At 37.2% G+C, this 21,784-nt stretch overlaps 1 protein-coding gene across 6 annotated transcripts; it reads right to left on the bottom strand.

Annotated features, from left to right (window-relative positions):
* Positions 1-1,172: 1,172 nt before the first annotated feature.
* On the bottom strand, positions 1,173-20,877 carry thbs2a (thrombospondin 2a). 6 transcript variants are annotated; one of them, XM_047816716.1, is made up of 23 exons: positions 20,697-20,877; positions 20,418-20,456; positions 20,108-20,201; positions 19,334-19,887; positions 18,009-18,093; positions 15,168-15,361; positions 13,639-13,779; positions 13,459-13,552; positions 12,697-12,867; positions 12,261-12,437; positions 11,900-12,073; positions 11,463-11,590; positions 11,063-11,215; positions 9,933-10,151; positions 9,736-9,843; positions 9,339-9,498; positions 9,013-9,131; positions 5,688-5,922; positions 3,288-3,515; positions 2,943-3,214; positions 1,847-1,944; positions 1,620-1,759; positions 1,173-1,541 (listed from the first exon to the last, which is right to left on the bottom strand). In XM_047816716.1, the coding sequence occupies exons 3-23, from the start codon at positions 20,172-20,174 to the stop codon at positions 1,534-1,536; spliced, it is 3,525 nt and encodes a 1,174-aa protein (XP_047672672.1). In that variant the 5' UTR covers positions 20,175-20,201; positions 20,418-20,456; positions 20,697-20,877; the 3' UTR covers positions 1,173-1,533. The 6 variants fall into 6 exon arrangements, with proteins under 6 accessions (XP_047672672.1, XP_047672670.1, XP_047672671.1 ...); XM_047816714.1 differs by having other exon boundaries at positions 20,108-20,179; positions 20,606-20,876; XM_047816715.1 differs by having other exon boundaries at positions 20,108-20,179; positions 20,697-20,876.
* Between the last annotated feature and the right edge of the window lie 907 nt (positions 20,878-21,784).

The following is a 21,784-nucleotide window of genomic DNA, read 5'->3' as shown; positions in this document are numbered from 1 at the left end:
GAAGACAAAAGGGTGTGGTGAAGTGCCTTTGAACACCCAATCAGCAGTTTCGTGAGACAATAAGTATATATTTTTGTTTTAATTTTTGTTTTTACTTTTAGATATTAAAGCGAAAATGTACTACACCGATCCTTTTATTAAATCCACTGCTTTGTTTTAACACTTCTTTGAAAAACAATTCTCTGTTATGAGAAATAGGACTAAACAATCGGGGCGATCCATTAAACAAATAGGGGTTAGGGTTAGTGGTTGATTCATGTATAATTCGGTTCTGAATCATTTTTAGATAGCAAGTCTTTCCTTATGTGCAGTTGCTTTGTTGCAAAAATATTTATTTAATTTATTCCTTTTTATTTCAATCACTGCAACATGATGCATTTTATTTCCTTACGTTGTTTTTGTACATTTATATATATATATATAATCTGTAATGCTCCTTGTGTTATATGTTTACAAATTCAATGCATGTTTGTGTTTAACCTGAAAAGCCATCTTATTACATATACATTTCACCTGTATTGCTGGACCTCTAAGTAAGCTTTTATTGACATCTGTCTTTAATGTGTTTATTAGATTTAATCAGTTATTTTTGAGCCTTTAATCGAGGAACAAAATAATAAAAATAAATAGTGTGGTATTAAAATGACATATTATATATGCTATGTATATACTATATATATATATATATATATATATATATATATATATATATATATATATATATATATATATATATAATGTGTTATTATTTGAGATATATATATATATATATATATATATATATATATATATATATATATATATATATATATATATATATATATTTCAAATAATAACACATAACAACAAATGACAGATGATGTGCCTTTAATCTTAATATTAACATCTCCTGAAGAATGTGAACTACAAACTAAAAAACTAAAAAAAAAAGTTTGGGAGAATAAACAATGAAAACTGATTTGCTGTTTTGATAAATGATTTGCTTGATTCTGCCCAAGCAGAAAGAAAAACCTGACATTTCCATGACAGTATAAACTCAAAAGTATAATCTGTAGAATATTTGCTTTTGAGATTATAAACTCTTATAAAGCAGTTGTCTTGTTGGAAAAATGGATGTGTAAACCTATTACTGACAAACACACCTTCAAAAACAACAAACAATAAAAACCACATTTTAATTATTATTCAGGTGTTTATTAGATAACAAGTTCATGAATAATTTAACAATACAACAAGTGAATAAAACATGAAAACATTTATATGCTTATACTTTCAGTGGCAAATAGGTGAAAAATCCATATGGTACAGACAAATAGATCTGAAAAATAACAAACGCTTCTTGAAAATGCATCAGAGTGGTGTGAAGAAGATTTTTGTAGGTTATAAAGGTGATGTAGAAGTGGTGCAATTTCCCATGTCTTGTGTGAATTTTCATTCCATTAAAATTCATTTAATTTCGCCTCTTTTCTTCAGTTTAACTTATATAAACAAAGACAATTCCATGTAGCTGAAAGTAGTAACCATGACTTGTCTTCAGTTATCTAGGGAGAAAAAAAACCCTCTATCTTTATATTGCATTACATTGCTTGGGTGTTATTGCAAGTTAGTAAATTACTTACCTTGACATTCATATTTAAGATCAGAAAAGAACACCAGTTCCTGCGAGAAGACAAACAATCCCAGTCTTCCTCCTGCAAAGGTCTTGTCATAGACTGGACCTGAGTCTGCCATGATCTGTTTTCCTTCATATACTACCACTCTGAAAAAAGGCGTATGTTATGTTTGTCTAACAAAATGTAGACACATCTATATTTTTATATCTATTATTTGGTGTTGTGTTTCTCACCTGATGAATCCAGTCTTAGGTCTATGAATGAGATGCCACCTATATGCAGTATAGTCCTTCCAGCCTATGTTCTTTGGGTCATGCCACAATGTGTGAACCTGGAAGAAAGTGCTCATCATTTATTAAACAGCATTTAAGTTCTAATGATTTGATGATACATTCTCAGTGCATGAGCAATTAGACATACATCTAAAAAAGTAATTATAAAAGTAACATTGTTAAAGCAGATTTTGCTTGTTGTCCAACACTTAATATTTTTGGGTAGGATTCTACTGTTGTAAGAACAAATTAACCACAATGGCTGATCTACACTGGCAGGAGGCAGGACAATGGCAACATCCGAGAGCATTATCCATAAAGTTGGTGGTGGTGGAGTAAAGATGTCCTCCACAAAGCCAGCAGGTTGTGGTGTGATAAATTCCCTGCAAAGTTGGCGAGCCGCAGATGGATAAAAATTCCTCTCTGGCATCATGGAAGTAGATGGGAAGGAGTTGTACATTGGGGGTACGGGGAATTGCGATATCCACTATGTAATGATCTTACACTCACCTGGATGCTGAAGGCACAGTGGCACTACAACGGCCCCAGTGTTATACAGTGTTATACTCAAATTAGTGTTGCTTCCCACCATCCTGGAGTCATTTGGAGAGAAAGAAAAGGGTGCAGCAGTGGGAACTGTACAGTGAGCCAGTTTGGTCTAAATTAGAACGCTGATCACTTTCTTTTCCTCTCACTCACACCGCAGACAGTGACAAAGACCACACTCTCAAAAATGATGAACTGAGCAGAAGCCTCATCTGTACCCACACTTGCTGTACCTACAGCAATAGCACACAACTTACCCAGCACTCTTCAACTCTCATCTCCATTCTGCCAAAAATGTAAATAAAAGAGCATATGTTTTCCACTCCCCCTGCCTCCTGTGTATCTGTGTTCAGCTATAGCATATGACAGGATTGTTAAACTTCAATTCTGCCTTGGTCAATACTATGACAACCTCTACTGGAAGCAGGCAAAGGAAAATCAACTTATCTATATGCTAAGATATAAGAGAATTTGTATTTCAGGGTAGTTTCTGTTATAATAAAAATACTACCTGGCCAGGGGTGTCACCAGTGTGCCAAAGGGCATTGCGTAAGTTTTCCCCAGTTCCTGTGGTAGAGTTAACCACTTTGAGGGAGACACCTGAGATTCCAAAGGCCTTTGATGGCTTATCTTCCCAGTACGTTTGGGTGATCTGCTTCCACATAACCACATAGAATCGTCCACTTGACTGATAACCAAACACAAAGCCAGCATAGTCATCATCTCTATCTGTGTTCACGTAGAAGGTGCCACTGAAGTCCACATCACTGAACTCATCATAGCCTAGAAAAGAAATACCACCATTTTAAGATTGAGTTGAGTTTATACAGTACAATTTTAGGACTTGTGAACTTACCTACTGCAATTCCAGGGTCAGAATTGGCAGTCTGGACCAGTTCCTTGCCCTGATGCCTGACTACCCAGTTGGGATCGATTTGAGTGTTCCCTTTGGGATCCAAATGCACCATCTGGAACTTTCTAAAGTCAGTTATACTTATAGCATTGTTCTCTGGGCAAGTGTCCAAAATGTCAGGGATGCTGTCATTATCAAAATCGTCCTGGCAATCATCACCTCGACCGTCACCTATAAAAAATTACAAATTTGTCAAAATGTATTGTAAAAACCTTAAAGATGAACGCAAAAATTGTAAAACACTACAATGAAATTCCTTGATCATCTACACTAACAAAAACACATGGCATCAAGAAATGTTGGGTATTAAAAGTTAAATGAAAGGAATCCAATGAAATTAAAGGAGTCTATAAATGCTTCTTATAGGACATATTCAGCTCTTCAGACTTTTTGTGGTAATGGTGGTATGGTTGAACATCAGCTGCAGATGGAGAGGGAGGCAGTTTGAGATTCTCAGTGCCTTTTCTGTTGGTTTGTCCCTTTTTGGTTAGTTTTGGAAATTGTTAGTTTTGCTGAATTGTGCAGAGACATTAAACTTGAGCCCTGAGCTCTGCTTAAGTCTTCACACATGCACATTGGGGTTCTACAGTAATATCAATCCCAAGACCTAGGAAGACTCAGACTCTACCATGGAAGCCATATTTGGTTAGATCGGCATATCCCTCGCCAGACTCCACCAAACACAACACCAAATGCTCCTTGACCTGACCCATGAGCAGCATCTGGGCTTCAGTGACCTCATGCAAGAGTAAGCCAAGAGCTGGGGGGTACAGCAGAACCTGCTGCAGCTCACCACATCTCCAGCTGTGTCCCCTGGAACTGTGCAACTGATGCTAATAGATGATCAGGATGCCATTGTGAAGCCTTTGGAACTGAGTGGAAATGGTAGCAAGATAGCAGATAGCAAAGGAAACTTTTCCTTTTCTATCTGCTATAAAACTCAGTATTTAAGCATCAAGGTGGCAGCGACGTAGTGTGTGTCAGTCAGTCACCTGCGAAGCACCATCTGTGTTTCCATTTTCTGCAGCTCCCCTGAGCTCAGCTGCAGAAGAACCGAACACAGAAGAGCAAATCGCCACTCAACTCTTGTCAGGTACAGTGGATTTGGTTCATGCATCCCTGGTGAAGCTGCTTAGCTGGCAAAAGAATCACATAGTGGCAATTGGTGGTCCAGGCAGTTGATGTCTCTCTCTCTCTCTTTCTTGCTTATTCTTTCATAAGTCCCAGCTCACTGGAACAAATTCAAGATGGTCCACGTGCTGGGAACACAGATAGTGTTGGAGGATTACCTTTCCAGGGCTGAAATCAGCTGCAGGAAAAATTCATGATTGGTTAAGGGGAGGTGTGTGCACAGGGATGGTAGGTTTTACTTTCCTGTCACAGTTTTTCTGTCAGTTAATTTTTTGAACAATGCTTTTTTAGATTCCTTTTGGATCTAAGGTACGTTATAAACACTCATAATGACAAACATTCAACTTGTCCAATGTGTTACTTGCAGGATGTTTATGTTGTCATTCTTACTCTCGCATTAGTATGTTTTACATTGTGCTAAGTGTTAGTTAAGTATAAGAATTTGTAAGCTCTCTGATGCAGACACTTATAGTATTAGTAGTGTACAATCGCATGTTACAGAATGGTAGTAAGAGTAATAACTGTGTAGTACAGCAGCACTTGTTAGGTATATACTTGGAACCAGGACACTAGGCAAAAACATGTTCTCAAAGTCAGTTTTCCGTGTAGGCGCTAATGATATACACCTTTGTCAGTCTGAAGAAGAGTAAGAGTAAAATTGTAGAGTTCTGTAATTTAGCAAAGGTGATGTCAGATGCTATAATATACTCTGGCCTCATCCCAATGTGGTGTGCCAATGCAGCTTACTGCAGGTTATGGTCTCTGAAATATTGGACGTCCAGGTGGTGCTCTGAAAACAATGTGGTTTACATAGAAACCTGGGGTAGTTTTGAGGGCAAGGCTGGCCTGTTCATCTCACTCGGGAAGGTGCTACTCTAATTTTTGGCAACATAACACATACTCTTAGAACAGGCCTAGGTTATCAGTGTCAATCCAGAGCCAGTTAATCCAGAGTAATTTTTTTTAATATAAATGATAAAATACCTAGGAAACAAATTCCACTTAACCACTACCAAATCAATAATAAAACCTGAACCTTTTGTTGTTGTGACAGCTTCCATTAACATACAGTCTATTAAAAGGTAACAATCTTTTTGACTGCATCAAACTTAGAAAGTGAGTATTATTCAAGCAACTGCATATTAATCAATTTGATGATTGCTGAGGGAATAATAATAAAATGTATAAAGCCTCTATGACACTCTCACCCACCATCTGAGTCCATCTGTTCTTTGTTGGCTACCAGTCTGCAGTTATCTTTGTCATCAGGAATTCCATCATTATCATCATCAAAGTCACAAGCATCTCCTTTTCCATCCTTGTCATGATCTACTTGGTTGGCATTAGGAACGTAAGGGCAATTGTCCAGGTTGTTCTGAAAGCCATCCTCATCAATATCCTGGCCGTTGTCACACTGATCTCCTACGAGGTCATTATCTGTATCAACCTAATGGGTATTAGAAATAGAAATCATATTCATATAGAGTATAAGTCATATTTCAATTCTGTGGTTATGTGCAGACAATGCTTTTCTATGTACTATGAATATCTCGAATGTCATCATATCCATGGCCAAATGTTTTGAGAATGACAAAATTATTAATTTTCACAAGTCTGCTGCTATTTTTTTGATGGCAATTCGCATATACTACCGAATGTAATGAAGAGTGAATAGATGAAATGCAATTAATTGCAAAGTCCCTCTTTGTGGTAAAAATGAACTGTCAATGTCATGTCAGTGATTCTCTCATTCACACAGGTGAGAGTGTTGACGAGGACAAGGCTGAAGCACTCTGTAAAGCTGATTAAGTTAGAATCACATACTGGAAGCTTTAAAAGGAGGGTGGTGCTTGAAATCATTGTTCTTCATCTGTTAACAATGGTTAGCTATAATATAGTGATAACTCAATTTATGGGTCAATGTATCTTAAAAATGTTAGGTCTTGTGTGGTGCACTGGTTAATACCTATTAAAAGTGACCCAACAAAGGACAACTGGTGAACCAATGAACGAGGGTCATGGGTGCCAAAGGCACACTGATGTATATATGGAGCAAAGGTTAGCCTGTGTGTTCTAATCCTTGTCTTGTGTTTTGTTCTAGTTTGTGTTATTACTTCTCTAAAGAGTTTTAGACTCATGGAATCTTTAGTCTGCAACCTAGTGAACCAGTAGTTATGTATACCTTAATATACATAGACTTCAAGGCATTTTGTGTATTGCTCTGGGTAAGTCAGAACACACAGTGCATTACTTGCTGCATATGAGGAGGTTATGGATGATTCAGTTGTCATAATGCTGATGTTGCCCCCGTCCAACAGCAAAAGTGCCTACACAATGGGACATGAGAACTGACGGAGGCAGTGTGATGGTCTGGGTAAAGTTTTGCCAGGAAAACTGAAGTCCCGGCAGTCGTGTGGATGTACCACCTTCCTAATCATTGCTGCGAGCCCAGTACTCCCCTTCATGGCAATGGCATTCCCGTCACTGGCCTCTATCAGCAGGATAATGTGCCATGCCACATTACAAAAATTGTTTAGCTATGGTTTGAGGAACATTTCTCGAGTTCTCAGAATGAGAACAATTTCCTCAGATCTCAAGGAGATCAATCATCTGTGGGATGTGCTGAACAAAAAAGCCTTCATAGGCAAGAGGCAATGCAAATTCTTTGTTTGTGCTATACAAATGAAGGCATTTGGGTTTGAGGTTTGAAACAATAGATCAGAGTTTCAGTTTTGATTTCTTTTGTGTTAGAGAAATCCAGACACTTTGTTCAAAATGATAAAAAATATTGGAATATATTATATAATTGAAGGTTTTTTTTTATTGCCAGTTAAACCCTGTTAGTGAGACTCATTAAAGAATTAAAGCTCTGAATGTCTAGTCATAATAGTCTTATTTGTGCCCCAGGCTTCACTAAATGAATACTGTGTTGTTGTTTTAAAAAGATAAACCATTGTTGTGACCAGATATTAAGGTCAGGCCTAAAGATTTTCTGTATTGTTGTTGTTTTGACTTGTCTTGGACTGCCATTTATACTCAGGCTTGTTTTGGTCTTTGGGCTCTTCTAGGGGTGCTTTCACACCTATAGTTCGGTTCGTTTGGTCCGGACCAAAAGCAAAAAATGATGCATTGTAGATTTTTAGCAGTTTTGGTTCCTTTTCACACCACACTGATCATTCTGTTCCGCACCAGTTGAAATGAACCAAAATGCAGTCATGTGATAACATCCACATCACTCATTGGCCACATGTCTTTGAGCATTTTTCCTAAACTGCTTCTCGATTGGTCAGAATAAACGTGCGGGAAATTTCAACGAAACTCCGGAAGTAAACAAAAAGAGGAAAATACAGGAAAATACAGCATACAGTACACCAGGGAGAGACGATTGCACACTGCAATTATGTTCGTGGTTGTAATCTACTACATCGCTTGTATACAGCATTCTATGCAAAGTCTTAATTTTCAGAATGAAGCGCGGATGCGGCTTGAAAATATCATTTTAATGCACTGCAAACGGTGAAGACGCATCGCAAGACACTTCAGGAGGCGACAAGCATTACTTTTGCGAAACTGTGACATGCTTATCTTCCGAAAATATTGGCAACGACCCCTACGGCAGCTGGTTTAGTCCAAAATACGCATTACTTTTTGCAGTTAGGTCTATTCGATCTCGGCTTGTGTTCTCACCACAAACCAGAGTTCGTTTGAAAGCGTACAGAGACCACCTCTTCAAGGAGGTCCCGGTACGCTTGTTTGGTCTGCTTTTTGTGTGCACCAGAGTTTGATTCCTGCATTCTCACCTGCCCAAACGAACCGCATCAAATGAGCAATCAAACTCTGGTATCGAACTAAACAAGGCAGGTGTGAAAGCACCCTAGGTCTTTATGCACATAGTTAGACAGGAAGGGGGATGACTTGTGTGACAAGCTTGAAACACCAGATTCTTTCTGCAAATGAGCTATACAGTACATGTAGCTTAAACTACAGCAAACTGGATATCTAAATTTGTTCAGTTGAAAATAATTAGAACCGTAGGTCCAAAAGTAACTGTCTTCCAAAAATGTCTGTTTTTGTAATGAATATGTAACAGAGTTTTAAATAATTATTAGTAAATAATATGAAAATAATAGGAAATAGACTGTTTTTTAATCAGATACAATTAATGTATGAAAGTGACTAATTAGACACTATTATATCATAAATTATCTGCTAATCATATATCTGCTATAGTATCTGTAAAGTCATTAATAACAAGAATAATAAGAATAATTGCTGTTCATTGTTCGGTTTCTACTAGCTACTGTTTTGTGTTATAGCCACCTTGTTTTTTTCTGGTTGTAGCAGTAGACTCACTGAATGGACTTTGTGTATGACCCCGATAATTATTCAAGGCCAGGGTCTCAGACTTGACTCTCTCTTGCTTTTATTTGGACTAGTATTTCTACGTCAAGTAGTATAGCTGATGAAATGCACTTATCTACGTTACTCTGTATAAGGGTGTGGTGTCTGCTAAATGCTGTATATATACTACTAGTACCTGATCAGGGTTATGAAGCAGAAGACAATTGTCACACTGGTCTCCCACTCCATCTGTGTCAGTGTCCTCCTGATCACTGTTGTATGCATATGGGCAGTTGTCCTTATCATTAAGGATGCCTGGAACAGAAACAGTAAGAGTCCAGATGGAATAAAGATTTACATTGCTGTAGTCATAGATGAAGTACAAGCTATAAGCAAGGAATATGAGGCCTGTCATAGAAATAAAGACCAAGAACTGTAAAATGAAAATTTATAATGGCAACAAAGTACAAATATCAGTTTCCCAATTTTACTGGAATTTATTGTAATAGGGTTAGGCCATACCATCCCCATCAATGTCCACAGCACAGGCATCTCCTTCCCCATTGTGATCAGTATCTATTTGAGCTGGATTGTGGTCATATGGGCAGTTATCACACCGATCACCCACATCATCTTTATCATAATCAAACTGCCTGGGATTGAACAGCAGTGGGCAGTTATCCTGCAGAGAACAATACATTTCAATTCAGGACTAAAATGGAAAGACGGATTTACTTAGATTTACTAAACAGAAGGAAGGATCATATTAAAGAATCAATTGCTAGGCTTTAACCATCCCAAGCATGTATCTTGATATTATGTAATAATATTATGACAATGCAGTAAAAACACATTAATTAAATAAATTGAATTAACACATGTTCATATTTTTTAAAGAATAATTGACAAGATGTCTCACTTTTTCATCCATGATTCCATCATTGTCATCATCCTTGTCACATGCATCTCCTTGGCCATCCTTGTCAAAGTCCTCCTGGCCAGAATTAGGAAGGCTCGGACAATTATCCTAGAGAATATAAAAAAACAATTATCAAAACCATGAAGAAATCATAGCTTCTCAAAGTCATTATAAAGTCATATATTATTTCTGCTTACCTTCTTGCAGTGGTATGTGGCATTAGCTCTACACACCAAGTTCTGGTTGGGCCAACCATCCAGATCAGAATCTTCTCCGCAGATAAAGCCATCTCCAGCATAGCCAATCTTACACTGACATTTATACATAGGGTCACTGAAGTGGCTAAGGTAGATGCACTCAGCAGACCTATGACAACTATGGGTCTTGTCCTTGCAAGGGTTCTCAGGTTCACAAATCTGTGGAATTAAAAAGATATCAAGCTGTTCAGTGTTGAGGTTCTTTATTATATTACACTGCTTGTAAGTAGCTTAGCCTATAAGTGACCAAGTATCCAAAAATGTACAAATTGTCAGGTCAAACCGGGGCAGCATTTATGGCCTGAGGTGCTCACCAAGCATGAATGTTGCAATGAACAGCTCACCCTGGATTCACTGACAGACCTCGGCATTTGAATGTTCAGCATGGCAACCGGGAAAAAGAGTGAGTAAAAGAGAGAGAGAAAGGTGTTGGATGAAGCACTGCTGCATCTATTTTTCCAAGTCAACCACTGCATTGGGCAGTGTTCCCTATGCGTCCAGACCAGCACAGCAAACAGTGAGTCCACCCCAGTTTCAAGTCAAGTCAAGTATGCCTCCACCTCCACTGAAAACTCAGCGAACCAACAGCCCTCTTTCTATCTGACTCCTGAGTACCAGGACCACTAAGATGTTTTGACCAAAGTAAAGGCAAGTGGGCTTCCCCCACATCGACCATACAACAGCGACTTACTGTCACTGAACAAAGGGCAATAAAGAGGTAAATCTGGGAATCACTTAGTCTGGCATTTCATGTTACCTAACTCACCAGGCTTCTTCTTTGTGGACCCTTTCTGGACCCTTCTAATTACTGTTTTCACCAGGTACAATTTTACCCTCTCCTACCAATCAGGCTACAAAAACCAGAAGGCAGATGCATTGAGATGTGTGTACTCAGCCAAGCAAAAATATGAAATGTGTAGATAATGCCAGATTATAATTTGTGCCATTTTATTAATCTGTTTAATCAATTATTTGTGAGGAAAGGTATTTTAGATTAATTTTTTTTTTTAAATATTATAAATATATATATAGTTACTACCACTATACAATGATGCCAAGGCTTTACTAACCTGCTTATTGTTTCTGGATTCTTCCGTTCCCATGCCAAAAGGCTGGTTGCCTTTGTAACGGGGAGGACAAGGAAGGCAATGGAATCCTGGGTCAGTGTTCACACAGCGCTGTTTCCCATTGACTTTAAAGCATACATCAGGCATCAGATCACACTATGGATGAAACAGACACCCACACAAATACACATGGCAATGAAATCAGGAATGTTTTAGACAAAATAAAATAACATTGTGAAATTATTCTTGTGCATTTTTTCATTAAAATTTTCATTAATTCCTTAAAATAACAAAAAGACAATTTATGAAGATGTGTAATAATCTGAGCATTATGGGCTTTTGTTGGGCTTTTTTTAGACCTTTAGGAGTACACACATTTCTTTTTTTTTAAATCCCACCTTACCTCATTGACATCCTCACACAATAGTCCATTGCCTTGGAAACCACTGGGGCAAGAGCCACATTCCCATGAGCCATCAGGTGCACTGGTACATTCTACCCCTCCAAAGCAGGGATTAGACAGACAGCCATCTGATAATGACAGAAACAATAGGAAATAAAAATGACTTAAAACTTTTAGTTAACTTAAGTGCATTAGAAAATAAGGTATTAAAACAAATTAATTTTATTGCCAAATATCAATTTATATTTCTTAATTAAATATGAAATCATAAATTTGTGCTTCCAGGAATATGATTTAACATAAACAAACTTATTTTCAATACAATAAATGCACCGCACAGTGCAGGTAATTGGATTGTACAAAATGGCTACAAAGAACAACAACAGCAGTGTGAGGACAAATTAGATAGCAAACACAAGGAACCACCATTAACATACCGACTGGGCAATCCTGCTTGTTGCATATCCCTGTGTGTTCAGCTTCTCCTGAACAAAATTTTCCTCCATAGTGTGGCGGGGGGCTATTACACACACGGCTTCGACTCTGCACTCCTCCACCACATGTCACTGAGCATATCGCCCACGGAGACCATGGGCCCCATTTTCCATCAACTGCAATCATGTGAGATCAAAACTTTCTTCTTTAATAATGTAGTGTACATATTGACTGTATTTTGGATGTCAAAAGGAAGAGCTCACCAAAAATGAATAAGAGCTACATTTCATGATGTTCTCAACAGACTTTCTAATGCCAGGTCATATAAAACATGAGAAATACAGTATGAATGCTGTCACTCACTAGGGCAGGGCTTAGTATCACAGCGTTGCGTCTCTCTGCCACTTCCTTCACATTCCTTCCCCCCTAGCTGGGGCACTGGTGAGTTGCAGTGGCGGATTCTGGTAACGTGGCCTTCACCACATGTTACTGAACAGGATGACCAAGGAGACCACAGGCTCCATCCTCCATCCTGGCGAACTAAACACCACACCATAATTTATTATTTTCAATAAGACAATGTAGTATACACTTATTTATTTTTACATATTAACAGAAACATGAACTAATAGAAATCTTTGGACAATTTAATTAAAGGCAGTTCATTTTTTGGTGTAAAACATTTTGTGCTCTCTCTGTGTACAGTATGTTGTTGGATTATTTTGACTTTTGAATTTGTACCTGGCATTTTTGACCATGTTTTACTTCTAAGCCATAAGAAGTAGTGGTACTTTCTCACCTCTGCTGTCACATTTAGCCAAGCTGCATGTGCGTGTCTGGATGGAAGAACCACTACAGGGGTTGCTGGTCACATCACATGACCTGCCTCTCTGCTGGGTGCCTGTCCCACATGTGACTGTGCATTCTGTCCACTCAGACCAGGGTGACCAACCATCCTCGCTGTCCTTAGCTGAATCAGTCACATACAAGAAACAATACAAATCCATACCAGTTTTTTCAGAGTTTGTTAACAATATATTAGTGCAGCCAAACATAGATAATGCTGACCTCACCACACCTTAAACATACTATGTTTTGAAAAATAAGCCAAACAGATTAGCACAGGGCAACAACCTCAGTTATATGACTGATCTACACACACTGTGGGTTCAGATATGCTCTGGAGAGCATCTCAACTTGTATGGCAGTGAACTTCCTTCATTTATTCATATTCAGTAGTCACTGTCAAGTCTACAATGTATCCAGAGCCTATCCTTTGAACATTGAGTGCAAGACAAAGAAGTTCGCATGGAATGGGACACCATTTCATTACATGATACCATTCACACACTCGTTCAAACCTAGGGACTTGTAAGGAAATCCTCCCGCATATAAGTTTCGGACTGGGAGAAAACCAGTGACCCGTTGTTCCATTACAGCAAAGTTAATCTCTTTATTTTAACAAAAGACCTAAATAATAGTGTGAAGGGGGGCAGATTCAGATCTGTGTTGTGTTCTGTCTGTCTTATCATAAATCATAAATATCATGAATAATACTCACGCAGACACATTGGACAACACTCTTCTTCCAGGAAAACTGGAGTGGCACAGGCCACAGGAGGACAAGTAATCTGGTGGCACACAACCTTTGATTCCTACCAACAAAAAGAAGGGCTCACAAATGGGAGAAATGGCATTTAAAGCATATAGAAACCAAATCTCCTTTACTTATATCTTCTACCTGACAAGTGCATTTGGTGCAGCTATCCACCACCCAGTCTTCTTTATCCTCAAACAAGCGGCCATCTTGCAAGCACATTCGGTTGTGTTTGGTATTCTTAATGTTACCCAGCGCTTTCTTCATGACTGTGTTTTCCTCATCCTGAGAGACAGACAAGCATGTAGACATTTCTGATGAATACAGAGAATGTTGGATATGTGAATCTAAATCTGGGACATGTTCGAGTATATATGGGGTCGCTGTGGACATGGTGGAGGATTACAAATACTTGTCAGTTCATATGAATAATAAACTGAAATGGACTAAGAGCTCTGAAGCCGTCTACAAGAAGGGCCAGAGCCGCCTCAAATTTCTGTGGAGGCTGAGGTCCTTCAACAATCTGCAGGACGATGCTGAAGATGTTCTACAAGCCTGTGGTAGCCAGTGCTATCTTTTTTGCTGTTGCATGCTGGGGCAGCGGACTGAAGTTTGCTGATGCCAACAGACTGAACAAACTCATCTGTAAGGCTGGTGATGTTATTGGGGTGGAGCTGGACTTCCTGACTAGTGTCAGAAAGAAGGATGTTGTATAAGCTGCTGGCCATCTCAGACAACATATTCCACCTGCTCCGTGATGTCGTGTATTGGTACAGGACGTTCAGTCGCAGACTCATTCAACCAAGGTGCTCCACAGTGCAACACAGGAAATCCTTCCTTACAGGTTTGTACTTATTGTAGTGTATATAAGTTTTATTCTTCTTTCTTTTTTGTATTCTTATTTTGGTGACTTGGATCTGCTGCAACAAACCCAATTTCCCCCAGAGACGAATAAAGAAAATTAAAAAAATATTTCTGATTAACAGCGGAACAAAAGGCTGAGAAACATGAGAAATCAGATAGATACTGTTGTAACAGGCACTCATACCGGTAATCTGCTATACTGTATACTCAGTGACAGATGCAGGTTTAGCAACTATATGGCAGAAGATGGAAATGTGTGGAAAAATGAACAGCATGTGTTTTGAGTGAGTGTATGTGTTAGAAAAAGAATGAAAGAAAGAGAGAAAGACAGAGAGTGGTGTGAATCCACAAAGTGGCACACCACTTGGTCTGCAAGAGCCTTAGGGACCAAGCATGTTCAGCAGCAGCTGAATTTCCCAGAGATCGTGCCAAAACTCTTTCACTGCTGGGATGCTCCCAAAGGAAAAAAGAGAGTGATGTTTAAACACAGCCAGACATGTCTCAGCTCCCACTCACAAACAGGGGAACACTTACTCTGTCCTGATGAAATTAATCAAAAAACCTAACTGCTGCTTACTTCCTAATATTCAATCTCATCCGTTCAGTGAAAACTCGGAATAAAAACAGTCTTTTCTGGGTAAGCACCAGGTCCAAGTGCTATTTGTTTTTCTATCTATTTCATTGTGTAACGTCTGAAGAAACTAATAATTTAGAAAGGACATTTCTGCTGACTATTAAAAGAAGATAATAATAAGTAATAATAAGATTAATTAATAATAAATAATAAGAATAAGTTAAGAACAGCTTACCACTTTCTGTAGGACATCCATTAGGTTTCCAACCACTCTGCGGAGTCCTTTGAGCTCCTGAAACATGGAGCTGAGCTGCTCGCAGGAGTGCTCACAAATGTCCAAGTTCTCCATATTTTGCCTGATAAAGTTAGTGGAGATGGCTTGACTGACTTCCATGACGTCTTCTCCTTCACTTACCATGTACTCGTCAACTGAGAGATTTCCAAAGACACATAAATATATACAATTATATATATATATATATATATATATATATATATATATACATATATATATATATATATATATATATATATATATATATATATATACAGTTCAGGAAACTGAAAACAATGTTTTTTTAAATGATTAAATAATGTGTGAGGGTGCATATACAGTATGTACATATATTATATGTGCAACACATACACACCAATATGTGCCCTTGTGCAGAACAGCTATCTTTGTGTTTATGGTACTCAGAGTCATGTTTATACGAAGAAGGCACCTCTAAATACATATTTGAACACAAGACTTGTTATTATGGTGTGTATACAGGGTGCTAAAATACTAAAATAAAGACAATTAAAGAACAAAAAAACACAAATGTACTGCAGATTAGTATTTACAAAACACTGACGTATGGTTTTGTCAGGCCGTCCAGCACTCAGTCTGACGTGGCACTACTAGACGGAACCATTGCAAGGTACTTGAACGAAGGTGCTGAACCCGTCACCATTTTTCTCAGTAAATATATTTTTTAAAGGTCTGTTGACAAGAAATTTTCACCAAATGTCAGAAACAACCCATGTAACCCAGACATACAAAGAAAGCAAAACAAATTAGTTAAGAAATTACGTTATATGTAATAAACTGGAATGACACATGGAAAAACGTATTAAAAACATGAAGAAAGGGAGGTGCAAAAAGGCATAAAAAGCCAAGACACAAGTCTTGAAAGTCTGAAATTTATCAGTAATTAGAAAGCAATACTGCCCCTGGTCATAGGCAATTAATATCAACTGGTTTGGTCCCAACTGATTGCCTATAAAAAGGTGTCTCACTACCAAGGTGTCACACAAGGAACATCTCATGATGGTTAAAAAAAAAACTTCACAACCTTAGTGTTGCCTGATAACACTGGTTAAAGAAGGATTTCTAAACTTCTGAATGTTCCAGTGAGCACTGTTGAGGCCATAATCAAGAAGTGGAAAAAACATAATTTCACCATAATCTGGCCATTAACAGGTCTCCTCACAAGATTTCTGAAAGAGGACCACTTGTGGAAAGCTTCACAAAGACCACGGAAGACTCCATTGCTGAAGAAAAAGCATGTTGGAGCTCATTAAAGTTTGCCACACAATAACTAGACAGATGAGGTCAGATGAGACCAAAATTGAACCCTTTTGATGCCATAATTAATACACAGCATGTTTCGAGGTTGAATGGCACTGCACATCACCCCAAATACACCACAGCAACAGTGACGTTTGGAGGTGGGAACGTCATGGTGTGGGGCTGTTTTTCAGCATACGACACTGGATAAATTCATATAATTGAAGGAAGGATGAATGGAAAAATGTACCGAGACATTCTTAATAAAAGAATCTACCAGGATGATGAAGATAAAACAAGGGGGATGTTTCAGCAAGATCCCAAACACACAACCAAGGAAAGTCTTAATTGTTTTCAGAGAAAGAAAATAAAGCTGATAGAATAGCCCAGCCAATCACCTGACTTGAATCCAATAGAAAATCTATGGAAAGAACTAAAGATCAGAGTTCAAACATTGAAGGTTCTGTAGACCTTCTGTGAAGAATGTTTGTGTGGAGGAAAGGCCAAAACCTGAGCAATACATGTGACTAAATGTTTCTCCATTCAGGAGTTTTCTTGAAGCTGTCATTACCAACAAAGGCTTTTGTACAAAGTATTAAAGAAATTTCAGTAAGCATGTTCAATACTTTTCCTCTGTGTCATTCCATTTTATTACACATAACTCCCTTTATAAACCTATTTGTTTTGTATATATGGATTAGTTGGGTTGTTACCAACAGCTGGTGAAAATTTCATGTCAACTGCACCTTTAAAATAAAAATATATTTACTGAGAAAAATGGTGACGTTCAATACTACCTGCTGTAACTATACTATAGACATAAACTCCTTAAGTAAAAGTTCCTCCTGTAGTCATGGTAAGACCTTCTAAATTTCTTTCAAATGTAATTAAATCCATGTCAGATGATGCTTGGTTTATGGACAAAGGGCAAGGCCAATTCAAATGGTATTGATTTAGCTGTGTGTATGGACTTTCCTGGCCTGCTCCAAGTGTGAGCAAAGGATGAAAAGGCATAATGCCCAGTGTAAAGTCTTAGCGTGAAGTCTGCCAATTCATGATCTCACTGCATGTGTGTGTGTATCTGTATAGACGTATAAAGGGTAAAAGAAATCCGAACTCTCCATTATTCTGTGGATTTTTCCAAAAATCCATAGCATAGTTGTGATATCAATCTTTGCAATAAAACTCTTTATAGTATATGCACCCTGGTTGAACTCAGTGTAGTTCACAGTCACAGACAATTCCAATAAACTTGACATAACACAGGGTTAACCACAGGATTTGTGACCAACTTTTAGAAATTCTCAAGATTTAGAATAGAAATCGTCCACCAACAAACATCTCACCTAAAGCAAACATCATTAATGTCTAAGGAGCTGTTAAATTCAGAAAACAACCAAAGAGAACTGCATGGTTATAGTAAAGGAATTCTGAAGCAATTGATCATTTCTTGCAATTGAACAGTTCATTTAAATTTGTTTATCCCGATAATCAATCTTTTAGACATTATTACCCCAATCTTACCAGGCTTGGAAATCTCACAACCCTTTTTTCGCAGAATATCTTCAACAGGTGTCTTAAAGATGAAATAAATGTTCTGCAACAAACCCTGCAAGATGTCAAAAGTGTTAGTACTGGGGTAATCTATTACACAATATTCTCCATTATTTTCTGCTAAATTATTATTAGTCAATTTTTAAACACAGATGAACGCAGTTGCAGAGTAATAGTAAATTTTCTACAAAGGAAGAAATTAATAATCAGAATCTGAAATATCACTTTTAACTAAGTATTCAGATTCTCGATTATAGCATTTTAAATTAAGATTATGTTCATTCTCATGTGCTTTGTACCTCAATGCAGTCAATCTGTCACCTGTGTATAAGGTGCATACAAGGGACTTAATGAACATTGAGACATAGACCTGGACAAAGGTACACAATTTGGAGTGTTCACAGGAACACAATGGGCTCCATCATTGGGAATAGTTCTGGCCAAACTGAGTAACCAGACAACAATAGTTAAAGAGAAGACCAAGATCATGATAGCTGCTCTAACAGAGCTTTAGAAGTCACAGAAACAATAGAACTTGCTAGAATATCCATCTCACCATTCAGATCATTATGGTGGAGTGCCTAGATGGACACCAAAAGAACTCTGAGCCAATGAGGGAAAAATTGTATATTCTGAGTCTTTTTTTTTTTTTTAGATGACCTTCAAGAGCTACATCTGATGAATGTATATGAATGGAGTCAAATACATGGAGGTTCTTAAAGAAAACGTGTTCCAGTGGATTTGGGACAAGTCATTGAAAGACTTTTATTGGCCACATAGGGCATCTGTGGAGAGATCTGAAGATGGCTCTACATCCATTCAGATTATGCTTAAATGGATCTGCCAGGAATAATGAGAGAAATTACCCAAATTCAAATGTACAAAGCTGGTACCGACTTACTAAAGAAGACTCAAAGCTGCAAATGCTGCTGTAAGAGGGGCTTCTACAACGTACAAGAAAGAGCCTGAATACTTATATAAAAGAGATATTTCTTCTTTTTTTTTGCATACAGACATAAACTTGGATTTTTTTTCTAGTTTTGTTATTATTATTTATTGTGAGAAGGTCAAATAGTGAGTTAAACAATTAAATAAACTCTCTAACACAATAAAGTGTGCAAAAACTGAAGCTTTTTAATGCGACTATGAAATATTGAGAATGAGTGAATGAATGAAGAAAGTAGACAAGCAAAAAATAACACACCAATGACAAAGGGTCATCATTAGACATCATTAGACACATAAAAAAAGTGTTGGAGGAAAACAATATCTGAGAATGGGATAAATGCTCTTACCCTGAAGTGGCTCTCCCTGTTAGATCCCTTGGCCACATACATGCGACTGCCCTTGGCTTCCAAGTGGTGATAAAAAGACTCATCAAGGGTGAAGCTATCAATGAGGCTGCAGTCCACATAGAGGTTGGCATTCTCTCCATGCACATGCAATGTGATATTCTTCCACTGTGAGTCTGATATATCCACATCCTCAAAGGATATTACATTCTGAGAGCCCTCCTTCCAGTAGACTAAATCCAGACTGTTGGCACGTCCATTAGAGATGATCTCGAACTGTCGATGGCCATCAGACCCTTCTAAGCCCACAAGGGTACCACGAGAAGACCGATCCTGACGTACGGAAGCCACAAACACAAAGCCGTTATTGTCTTGGATCTGTCTTAGGAGCTGCTGGAGGACTGGGGAACTGACTGGAGGAATGTGGTCAAAGCGTATGAAGCGGTATGCTGGAGAATCCCAGTCATGGCCCTTGAAGACTTTAGCACCAATCGTCTTTCTGGTGATGTTGCTGTTCTCAAACAAGTTAAAACTGGATTCATCGTCCACTTGGCCACCTTGGGAGTAATGTAATTCAGACCTCTTACCATTTATTTGTAGCATTAAACTAAAGCATTAAATTAAAGCAAATGCTCCAAGTTATTAAGATATAGTGCAGCAAATGCTTTGAGATATTAACAGTACTATCATACATTCATACATGGTCTAAACAATCCTAAAGGTACATAGATAATAACCATATGAAGATTATGTCAACAAAAATAGTTGTGTATTTACCTTGTTGTATTGCTGTAGTACGCAGTAACAGCACTGGTATGAAGATATGAATTGTCCTGAGTATCATAACTCCTTAAACGAACAAATTTTTAATCTAATTAGGATGAATCAAAAGTTCAGGATTCTGAGTTTAGTTTAATCTTTTATTTAAGATGTGTCCAAAGCACCACAGTAAGAAAATAATACATGCAACAGTAAATAACATCAATGACGCAAGAAATATATCAAGAAACTTCATGTAAAAGTCTAATAAATAAATAAATAAATAAATAAATAAATAAATAAATAAATAAATAAATAATCCACATACCTGTAAATTGACCTAAATCCTAAAAAGGCAAACTATCCTCTGGGGAAAAAATAAAAGAAAACGCATATATTCTGCCAATAATAATAATAATAATAATAATAATAATAATAATAATAATAATAATAATAATAATTTACTACAAAATGAATACAGATGCCGAGAGAAAAGAGATATAAACTAAATCATACAGCGAAAAAGTTATACAGAAGACAAAAAAAACCCAAAAAACAAAAACAGGCCAAGAGTTAGTATAAAAATCCCGATGATTCACAGACGCACAGTCAAAGAAAGTCTAAATCCACATAAACGCAAGTCTGCAGGAAATCAGCGGTATCGACTCCGTTTTATGTTTAATTCGAATGACGTCACTTGTATCTAAACGGTATGTGCTTGTAGAGCTTTAATTCCGATATTGTAATGTACCCGTTGAACACTACGATTTGGCTCAATCCTACTTATATATCTGTGTGAAATCGTACTGAAGGAGGAGCATAAAAGGAAAAGAACAATCTGGCTACATCCCAATCAGATATGTCACCATAGCTTATGACTAAAAAATGAAAAAAAAAAATTATATATATATATATATAAATATATATATATATATATATATATATATATATATAGATAAATATTTTATATATATGTATAATATAAAAAATATATATATGTATGTATGTGTGTGTGTGTGTGTGTGTGTGTGTGTGTGTATGTGTATGTATAAAATATACATTATATATAATACATAATGTATATTTATAATAATAATATATATAAAAGGGTAAATATTAAGATGCTGTCCTGAATGAGGTTCGATAATTAATTACAAGGTTTAGAAAATCACAGAGCTTTTTCAAATTGGTGACCAGTCTCTTCTTAAAATTAAATATGGACAGGTAAAGAGCCTCAAATCAAATTATTAGACTGTTGGAAGGTGGGTGTTCTGGAGATGGGTAAAGAAACCTACATATAGGTGAATGTATAACTTTAGTATTAATGACCAAATAACCTTGATAAACGTTGTCTTTATAGCCTCTGGAACTCAGAAGGCAAGAAATATTCCGATATTATTTTTAAGGGAATAAAACAGTTGATAACTTGGGTTGAGCAACCACACCGGTAGAGCTTTAAGCAGGTATTTTGTGGTTTTCATTTAATTATTAATATATGTTTAGATTTTATAATTACATTTTATTTATTTTATAATTACCTTATTTATCTGCACGTTGATAGGTATTTAGGATTCGAAGCACTCAAAGCAACCTGATGAAATTTGAACCATTGTTTCACAGAGGCAGCCTTAAATAGCATGTGTACTGATTGCAAACCATCCATCCACAAACCACCCAACATTTCTGTACTGCTTA

This window comes from Tachysurus fulvidraco, chromosome 7, assembly GCF_022655615.1.
Source record: "Tachysurus fulvidraco isolate hzauxx_2018 chromosome 7, HZAU_PFXX_2.0, whole genome shotgun sequence".
Lineage (NCBI taxonomy): Eukaryota > Metazoa > Chordata > Actinopteri > Siluriformes > Bagridae > Tachysurus > Tachysurus fulvidraco.
Note: the sequence above shows the minus strand (reverse complement) of the source record. Positions and strands in the feature narration are given on the sequence as shown.